At 39.4% G+C, this 9,910-nt stretch overlaps 1 protein-coding gene across 1 annotated transcript in view; it reads left to right on the forward strand.

Moving 5' to 3' along the window:
- Positions 1 to 6,396: 6,396 nt before the first annotated feature.
- The window catches only part of bms1 (BMS1 ribosome biogenesis factor), a 13,998-nt gene continuing 10,484 nt past the window's right edge, over positions 6,397 to 9,910 (forward strand). The window contains exons 1-6 of the mRNA XM_004570382.5: positions 6,397 to 6,533; positions 7,620 to 7,835; positions 7,923 to 8,113; positions 8,441 to 8,520; positions 9,469 to 9,657; positions 9,756 to 9,898. Of these exons, the coding sequence (XP_004570439.3) occupies positions 7,663 to 7,835; positions 7,923 to 8,113; positions 8,441 to 8,520; positions 9,469 to 9,657; positions 9,756 to 9,898 (776 nt within the window). The 5' untranslated portion in view covers positions 6,397 to 6,533; positions 7,620 to 7,662. The remainder of the gene's footprint in view (positions 6,534 to 7,619; positions 7,836 to 7,922; positions 8,114 to 8,440; positions 8,521 to 9,468; positions 9,658 to 9,755; positions 9,899 to 9,910) is intronic.

A 9,910-nucleotide genomic window follows, 5' to 3' on the forward strand; every position in this document is an offset into this window, starting at 1 on the left:
CAAATGTCTACACATAACAAAGCTCACTGAATATTATTTTCAAAATAATATAATTAATCTGCGTATATATTCTACAGTTAGGTGCTATGAGAATATGTGCTCTTTTATGTTGTTTTGGTGGACATCTTAAAAAATGGCCAACATCTTGACTTTTCAAATGGTTAATCAAGTACATTTTGAAAGTGTAAGCGGGTAAAATAAGTACTAAACAGGCAGGTCAAGTAAATATATTTCTCACCAGATGTTCACAACAACCTATCCAATCCACAAAACCATACAAATCAAACCATATATGTCCATAAAGTCTTTGTGGTTCCCATTTGCCCGTGGGATTCCCAGGTACTTGTAGCTGTCCTCGATGTCTGCGATGTTGCCGTCTGGTAGTTCGATCCCATCAGTTCTGACTACCTTCCCTCTCTTCGTTACCATCTGGCTACACCACTCCAGTCCAAACAACATTCTGATACCTTTGCTGTAGATCACAGGTGTCAAACTCCAGGCCTCGAGGGCCCCTGTCCTGCAGGTTTTATATGTGTCCTTGATCCAACGCAGGGGATTTAAATGGCTAAATTACCTCCTCAACATGTCTTGAAGTTCTCCAGAAACCTGGTAATGAACTAATCATTTGATTCAGGTGTGTTCACCCAGGGTGTTATCTAAAATCCTCGAGGCCTGGAGTTCGACACCCCTGCTGTAGATCCTGGTGGTGTGGATCAGTGAATCAAAAGGCGTGACCAAGGGCTGAGGACTTTGAAAACACAATGCCTGCTCAGCAGGACCAGCCAAGTGCTCGTCAGAAACGGGGTGTTTTAGGTTTAGTTATGGGGGTTTTTCTTCTCAGTGCTTATTGGTGTTTGTTTTTCTTTGTGTGTAAAATGTTTGGGTCAAACCACTACAAAGGTTACCCTCCTGTCTCTTTGTGTTTAGGTCAGTTTGTGAGTTAAGTTGTGTCTATGCTGTTTAGTTAACTTTCTGGAAGCCACTTTTTGAGAAGAGTTATATTTAGTCTCTTTGGCCCACTAATTATATTTTGAACTTAGTTTTTTGGACTTTTTTGGGCGGTAAAATTTTTTGAAAGCCCATTTTGAAGACATTTTTCCCTCATAGGCACCCTGAACCAAAACAGCTAGCACAGCTTTCTGCAGCACCATGCAGTGCCCTCTGGTATGCACCTGTATTGGTCAGGGGTTCATCCTACTGCAAGATAATGATCCAAAACTTATGCCAGAACTTCCTCGGGAAAAAAGAACAAGAACAAGCTTGAAAACATGGAGTGTTGAGCACAGTCTCCAGACTTAAACCCCACCGAGCTGGTTTGGGATGAACTGGACAGAAGAATGAAAGCAAAACAACCTACAAGTGACACACATTAAACTGCAGCATTTTCAATTTTAAAAAATGGAAAAATTGGGGTGTTCTACAACTTTTGATTTTTTTTTCTTGGGTTTTTTTGTTTTGGTTTTTTTAACAGTCATGGTGGCCACCTGGAGCAAAAATGTCAGGGCCCATTTTTTGTCCCAGTCCAGCTGTGGTCATGTTTGATTATTAGGTTTTGGTTGCCTGGCACCAAAAACATTTCAGTTACTGAAGGTAAACCTGAAGCCTGGAAGGCCTAGCAGAGCACCTTAAAGTAGAAAATACTGAATTTAGTCAACTCCATTTCAGATGGTCACTTACTGCAAAGGATTTTAATCCAAGTATTATAATAATTCTTAGATTTAAATTATTTGTTTGTCCAACTATTTTTGAGCTCCTAAAAACTGAGGACTATTTATGAAAATGGCTCTAATTCATATTACAATATTTTTAAACCCTCTTGAAATAAAGCTGAAGTCAGCACTTCAACTACATTTTTTATTTAAAAAGCATTATGCTGGTGTTCAGAGGTAAAATAACAAAACTTGTGCCATTGTTCAAATACTTATGGACCTTTCAGGCTATAGATAGTGTCGTGCCACTTTATTTATTCATTTATTTTACAATAACTGAGCTGATTGCGTCACTAATATTAAAAGACAGAAAATTTCAAATTGTGATTAAAAAAATACAACTATAAGAAATGCTCGTGATGCATCTATGGTGGACCGCTCCAGGCCATATCCACATCATTGTGTCAGGTTAGGTTGAGGGTTACATGCCAGATGAAATCATTTTGATGCTGCTAAATTAGGATCAAGGTGAAAATGGATCATCCAAATGACAACAAGCACTTGATGGTAAAGAGAGGAAGTTCAAAGGCCGCTCCGGGTTTATTGGACTCTTCACATCATGTTGCTAATGATAATAATCCTGATGATGACGAGTGCTTGTAACAGTAAGATTTGACATTAAAGGACTGGATTCAGGTCAGCCTCATTGAACACTAGAAAAACGGCAGCTTCCTGTACCTACTTCACTAGTACAACAGTTTTATTTGTTCCTGTGTCTTGTCTATTAGGCTGGCAATATTTCAGCCCTCTCTGATTGTTGTAGTCACAGTGTGCCATACTGCTTTGGAAAATAATCTGTCTGTTGGCACCATCAAGTGTGAGATCTTTGCTACTGCTCAGGTAACAGCAAATTCTGTCCTATTAATGTGTGTAACACAAACGTTACACTGTTAAAAAAAACATCGTGAAAAAACGGTAATATTCTGGCAGCTGGGGCGCCAAAATACTACCGTAAAATAACAGAAAATAACTTCCTCATAAAAATACGGTTATTTCCAGTAATGAAAGTAGAGTTTGTTGAGCTAATTTTACATGGGATTCTGCCTTTTCCAAGTGCTTTTAGACATCAAATTAGGAACATTTTAACGTGATCAAACAATGAAATTACCTGTAAACAAGGTCAATGAATGTGGCAATATGAATCATAATGCGTAAATGTACAGAAATATACAGTTAACAGTTGGTTTAAATAATAATGGATTGCATTCCCTGGGACAGACTGACAAGTTGTTTTCATGTGCTACGTGCAGAGATGTTTTTTTCTGTTCTCAAACTGATCTCCCTGTTGGAGCTCAGTCTGGGGGGAGTGATTTTTGTTATCCTTATCTTTCCTCATGTGGTGCATTTTCCATTGTTATACCTCCTTCCCCATGTGATGTTTTGTGTAATGTATGTATGATCGGAGGGTAAGATGGCGCCGCCATTGCGTGCAATAGGTCGGCAGGTTTATGAAATTTCCCCCTGTGGGAGTAATAAAGGTATATCAAATCAAATCAAATCCATAGCATTACATTTGAATTCAACAGTTCGATCTTTCAAATAACGCACAGATATTTGTGAGATCATGATACATTTGTGAATGTATTTTAACATCTAAATATGCATATGTACAGACAGACACAGTTAATAATCATGAAAATGATGTTTTATTACATTACAGTGATTTAACGTTAATTTACATTTGAAATGTGAAATCAGTCTATTTACGTAACTTTAATGATGTTCTAGAAGAACAGAACAAAACTGTGAAATGCAGTAAAATACTTTTATATTAGGATGTTTTCAGTGCAGCCGCGACCTTGTGGTTGTTAGTTCACATTCATTGGCCGATGCTTAGCGTCATGTTATTATGTGTCCCAACATCCAATGGCATGTCACATTGTTTTCATGGCCACACCCTCACCCCAGGTGCAGAGGCCAATTCCTACCTCTACATTTATTTTTTGAAATATATAATTAGCACAGCGTGGCCGTGCAAAGTTTTATATGTTTTTTTAGTTTTTATTCCTATTAATTATATTTTCACTTGTTACCTCTGAATTATTGAATCAGACCTAGATGACATGAAATTTTCAGCACAATTATAATTCAAATACTCCTTTAATTATTGATTATTCTCATTAATTTTCGATCATTTTATATATTTTTCCATAGTATTACATTTGAATTTAACAGATCATTCTCTCACATAACAAACAAATATTTGTGAAATTATGATAAATTTCTGAATGTATTTTGTATTTTTACAATCTGAATATGCACAAAAAAAAATATTTACAAAACAAGTAAATTGTGTTTTATTATATATATATATATATATATATATATATATATATATATATATATATATATATATATATATATATATAATTGATATTCTAGAAAGACAGTACAAAACTGTAAAATATACAGTAAGATACTTTGACATTACTATTTTTTGGAACAGTGTACTATTTTTTAAGCACACTAGTTGTTCAACAATACAACACTAAGTTTACCTGGCAGCTGCTGTGAGTGCTGCTGGTGCAGAAGAAAGAAACTCTAGTATTGATAAATTGTATAAAATATGATGAGTAACATTTAGAAAGAAACTATAAGAACAAATAGTTAAATAGCAGAATTTTTGACTGTGCAGTTAGTTCGAGCACATTTTCATGATCCTAGGATCCTCTTTACCTCCTGATCTTACATGGAGCAAAGGCTTCTCATGTCCCTCTCTTTTTTTGACCAGTTACTTCCCTTCTATATTTGCCCCCTGATCACCTGCATCTTATTTCAAAATCTGAGAAAAATAAAGAGTATTTTGACTTATCGTATCTTCCTACTGGTGTTTTTGTATTGATGTTTTTTGCTTATTTAACATGTGTTTTCCTCCCATCATTGTCCTTTATCTTTTAAGGAGTACTTATAATACATATGGGTGGAGCAGTGGTTAGCACAGTTGCCTCCTGGTACTCCAGCATCCACCCACAGTCCAAAGACATGCAGTTAGTGGGGTTAGGTCATTGATAATTTGATCCACAATGGATTAAATTCGTGTTCCCTCAAAACTCTACACACAACACCCCATAATGACAAAGTGAAAAACCTTTGCTTGAAATTCTTGCAAATATATTAAACATAAAAAACAAAAACGTTATATGCTAAGTCTTTTTAAGTCGGAATCTGATTTTTCCCATTCCTCGCTGCAGAACCTGTCAAGCTTCATCAGGTTGGATGAGGAGTGTTGGTACACAGCCGTTTTCACATGTTCATTTGGGTTCAACTCTGGGGTCCAACCAGGGCACTCGAGGACATTCACAACATCGACCTGAACCCATTCCTTTGTTAAACTGGCCGTGTGCTTAGGGTCATTGTCATGTTGGAAGACTAACCTTCGACCCTTTCTGAGATCCAGAGCACTTTGGAGTAGGTGGCTGTAGCTCAGGAGGTAGAGCAGGTCATCTGCTCTCCATTACATCCATCAGAGTATGAATGTGTATGAATGTTAGTTAGAAAGCACTGCAAAAGCATGTGCTCCAGGAGAGTAGAAAAGCGCTATATAAGAATCAGTCCATTTACCATCGTCGAGGACATCTCTGTACATCGCTCCATTCATCTTTTCCTTGACCCTGACTGATCTCCCAGTGCCTGCTGCCAAAAAAAAGGTTCAGATTCTGTTCAGTTCAGAAAATGTTGTATCTCGTGGTCTGAGAGGGGGGCTATCATGTCCCTTTTACTGGGTAGTGGCTTCTCTCCCTCCACTCTACTATGCAGGTCTGATTGGTGGAGTGCTGCAGAAATGGTTGCCCATCTGGAGGGTTCTCCTTTCTCCACAGAGCAATGCTGGAGTTCTGTTGGACTATCCATCAGGTACCTGTTCATCTCCCTTACTAAGGCCAGCTCTAAGAGCCGTGGTGCTTTCAAACTTCTTCCATTCATGGATAATGGAGATCACTGTGTGCACTGGGACCTTGAGTGCTGCAAAATTATTTCTGTATGGGTCCTTATATAGACAGGGAGGTGCGTTTCCAATCAGTCATCGACTGAATTTGCTAATTTCATGTATAATTATTTTATCATGACTCAAGCGTGTGAGCATATCTGGCAAAATAATGTCCTTGTCAGAGACAGAAGGTAGTTACAGATGTGTCGCCTTATCAGGTAATAGATGAAAATATTCTTACCTGTGCTAATTCAGGCCAAATATACGGTATGTTATGACATTTGGACCACATCCAGCACAAACTCCACTTGGCTTATGACTACACCATTTGCCAGTGTCTTACCTGACCTGTAATTGTCTAATGTGGCCCCAGTTAAGCCCAAATGTTCTAAATGTTGTGTTGATGCAGGCTGACGTGACTGTTGACATGATTGCGGCATTAAAACTGTTAAATGTGATGTGAATTAATTAGTAATTTGGAATTTACTTGTGTTAGTGTAATTATATTGAAGTTGTGTTAATGAACACATTCCAGTCGTGAGGAAGACAGTTGCTAAACTTGGCTAACTATAAACCCCAGAGGTGGTACTCACTGCAGAGCTGCTCGTGTCCTGGAGGAGCTCACCTCTTAATCCTGATATTACGCTTACCAAAATAATTTTGGCTTTAAATCTCCATCAGTATACTTAGTACGGAGAGAACCGCCAGCAGGAGGCGCCAATGTACGGAGACTTGTAGCCGCTCACCGTGCGGAACCTTTCCCGTCTGTTTTTGTTTGCACCCGTTTGGCTAGAACGTGACTCTTTCATATACTTCCGGGCCGGAGGTCACAGTTCACACGTGAAAACGAAGAAAAGCGGGTGTTAACGTGGAGTGGATTACAACTGGTTTAATTTAAGGTAGTAGCACTTGTGCTTTGTATTTCTCCCGCACATTTCATATAAACACGCAGGTTTAGCAGAGACGCCGGCCGCAGTGTTTGGTCCTCCAGGCTGACAGACATGTTTTCAACAAAGGCAAATTCCGCTCACAGAGCGAACCTGTCGGCCTGTAAAGTACCTGAGTCATATCGGTTTTCTCAAGGAAGTATCCCACTGGATGGAGGCAGGGGTTGTCTTTGTAGTGTCGCTTTTTGAGGGGACATTTTCCATATCTTAGACAAACTGGGTCCTTCTGATGTTGTGGCTTCTGTTAATATTAGAGCCAAAATGTGTATTAGTGTCCTCTCGCGTTTTCCAACATGGATTTTAAAACAGCACGAGGATTTATGAATGCCTTTGTGTATCTAGAGAAAGTGTTTGCTTCTGAGAGGAACTGTGGAGGAAGATGAAGAGCTGAGGAAGCCAGCTCTAGGTGACTGGGAGTGTGTGTGTGTGTGTGTGTGTGTGTGTGTGTGTGTGTGTGTGTGTGTGTTAATACTTGGAGTACAGTCAACTACTCCTGTGTGTATTAAGTCTGTTTATTTGTGAAAATATACTTAAGTAAAAAGTGTAAATAATGAGGTGAAATTTAATTCAGTTGACTGAAGTTCTGTGGTTCAGTAGAGGTAAACATACATGTTTATTTGAATGTTATATCACTTTATACCTGCTTCTCCACTAAAATTCATCCCAGAAACAAATATTTCCTGTAAAAGTTAATACATGATGCATAATGAAGGTGATGAATATCAAGTCTTTTGACTCCACGAAATTTGGCTGAAAGGTTTAGTTATGTGGGGGAAAATCCTAAGATGTGATCATTTTGAATGCTCGAATAAAAGCAAAGGGTCAACTAATATATCATAGATTCCTTGTATTGTATTATGCCGTGTCATAACTGTCCTAAGTATCATGAAAAAGCAAAAGAGTTGTACATACATGTCATATAACTGAAAAATCAAATCAAAATGTTTTCATATTAATTCATATTAATTCTTTTTTTCGTCACGTTGATGACGCCTGTCCATACCTATAAATGGAGTGGAACCTGTTCTCTGTCCACAGATTCCAGTCAAACTGCATGTGAACAGTGTGTGTAGTAGACAGGATGGATGGGAAAGTTAAGAAGCAGAAGCAGCATCAGCAGAAGCACAGTGGCCCAAAGGCAGAGAAGAAGAAGCTAAAGAAACAAAATGGCTCAACAGAGGAGGATGAACGCAAACGCAACCCCAAAGCATTTGCAGTTCAATCTGCGGTCCGCATGGCCAAAACCTTCCACAGGTCAGTGTTGTGCATTACATAATAAGATGAGTCAAGTTCATGTCTTCAGACTGTGTTGGTGTTTATTTTTGTTTGTTCCTCAAAAAGGGCCCAGGACATAAAAACCAAAAAACACCACGTGCCTGTTGTAGACCGGACTCCCCTGGAACCGCCTCCAATTGTGATTGTCGTTGTTGGCCCCCCTAAGGTCGGGAAAAGCACCCTGATCCGCTGCCTGATCAAAAACTTCACCCGGCAGAAGCTCACAGACATATGTGGACCTGTAACTATCGTTTCTGGTGAGCGCCCAACTCCTGAAACACAAACTTAAACCTGACACAACACAGTCAGACAAGTACTGAACACACCACCACTGCTAGAGTCCAGTGATGGTGTGCTGTGCACCACTGCATCCGTAGAAAGTGTAATCGCGGCTTTAGCACAACCTTCATTAAAACTTCAGCAAAGGGCCTTAAAAGAGGTTTTGGCCTTGGTGAAACAATAAATACGCAGCCACAAAAACATTTAAATACACAGTAACAAATCTTTTTGTATGCGTCCATAATGTTACTTTATTTATTTGTATGTGTGCGTTTATGTTAATTGGTTATTTTGTGCTGCTCCAGGCAAGAAGCGTCGGCTGACTTTCATGGAGTGTAACAATGACATAAACTCAATGATCGACCTTGCAAAGGTGGCTGACCTGGTAAGTGTTTCAAAAGAGTAAACTGATACGTTAAATCTGCCTTTATTGGGTGAGAAAAACATGAATGTCATAACTCGCCAACAAATGGGGGGTCGGCCGTGGCTGCAGAGGTCGATCGGCTCATTTATTAATCAGAAAGCTGGTGTTTCGCTCCTGTGATGCTCCAATCTGCACACCAAAGATAGTGTTTCCAATGAATCCAGTGTTAGTTTCAATGGTGACTAATATGAAAAACCATGTAGCTCAATAAATAACTACAGTATCACTGAACAAAAGGTAACCTCTGCAAAATGAAGAGCTCAATAAATGAAATTCTAAATATGATTCAATAAACAGCTTAAATCTAAAACAGATAAAGGTGCTGTGATGTGAGATGTCCTCGTGTTAGCAGTGCTGACATAGATGGTAAAGAGAGTGCTGAGCTACAGCTGTGGTCACACGTTTACAGATACTCGTTAATGTTGTGGTCATTCTGGGCTTTTAAATATTTCTTTGAACTGTTCTGTGGAAATAACTGGAATAATAATACAGCATACGTTTCATTTTAGATTGTTTCTGATCTACACGGGCTCATATACAGCTATCAGTGCTATTGCACCAAGTGGATGGAAAAATGAAGGCAAACGACGTCCCGATTCTTTAACTTCACAGCAAATCAAAAACTAGACGCGCATCAAAACTGGTTTTGAAATGGGAAGCATGCTAATGCTGAGCTTCTGCCCCCTCAGAGCTCCAGCTGCTACCCTAAGGAGGATTGGGGGCTCTGGTTAAAAGCCAGGTCCACAACCCTTTGTGTGTTGGAGACAATCCAACATAAACTTGCACACCCAGTTTATAAAATAACAGTTCAAAGAAGTTATTAAAAATGAGCAGGACATTCGTGACTTCTGACTGGAAGTTGTAAAATGAATAAAACGATAGAAATGCTTTGCTTCCTTTTGTCTCCAGGTTTTGATGCTGATTGATGCCAGCTTTGGCTTTGAGATGGAGACGTTTGAGTTTCTCAATATCTGTCAAGTACACGGTTTCCCTCGTATCATGGGCGTGCTGACTCATCTGGATGCATTCAAGAACAACAAGACTCTGAGAAAGACAAAGAAAAACCTCAAACATCGCTTCTGGACTGAGGTGTACCAGGTAAACCCACGTCTGTACTCCTGGAAAAAAGTTGCACATTGATGTAAAACCTTGTATGTCTGTGACAACATTGTGACCTGTTGTGCCTCAACCACCAGGGGGCCAAACTGTTTTATCTGTCTGGCATGGTGTATGGTGAGTATCAGAACCAGGAGGTGAAGAACCTCGGCCGCTTCATCTCCGTCATGAAGTTTCGTCCTCTGGTGTGGCAGACATCCCATCCCTACATCCTGGCTGACCGGTGAGTGCTTAC

This window comes from Maylandia zebra, linkage group LG8 (genome assembly GCF_041146795.1).
Source record: "Maylandia zebra isolate NMK-2024a linkage group LG8, Mzebra_GT3a, whole genome shotgun sequence".
NCBI classification, from domain to species: domain Eukaryota; kingdom Metazoa; phylum Chordata; class Actinopteri; order Cichliformes; family Cichlidae; genus Maylandia; species Maylandia zebra.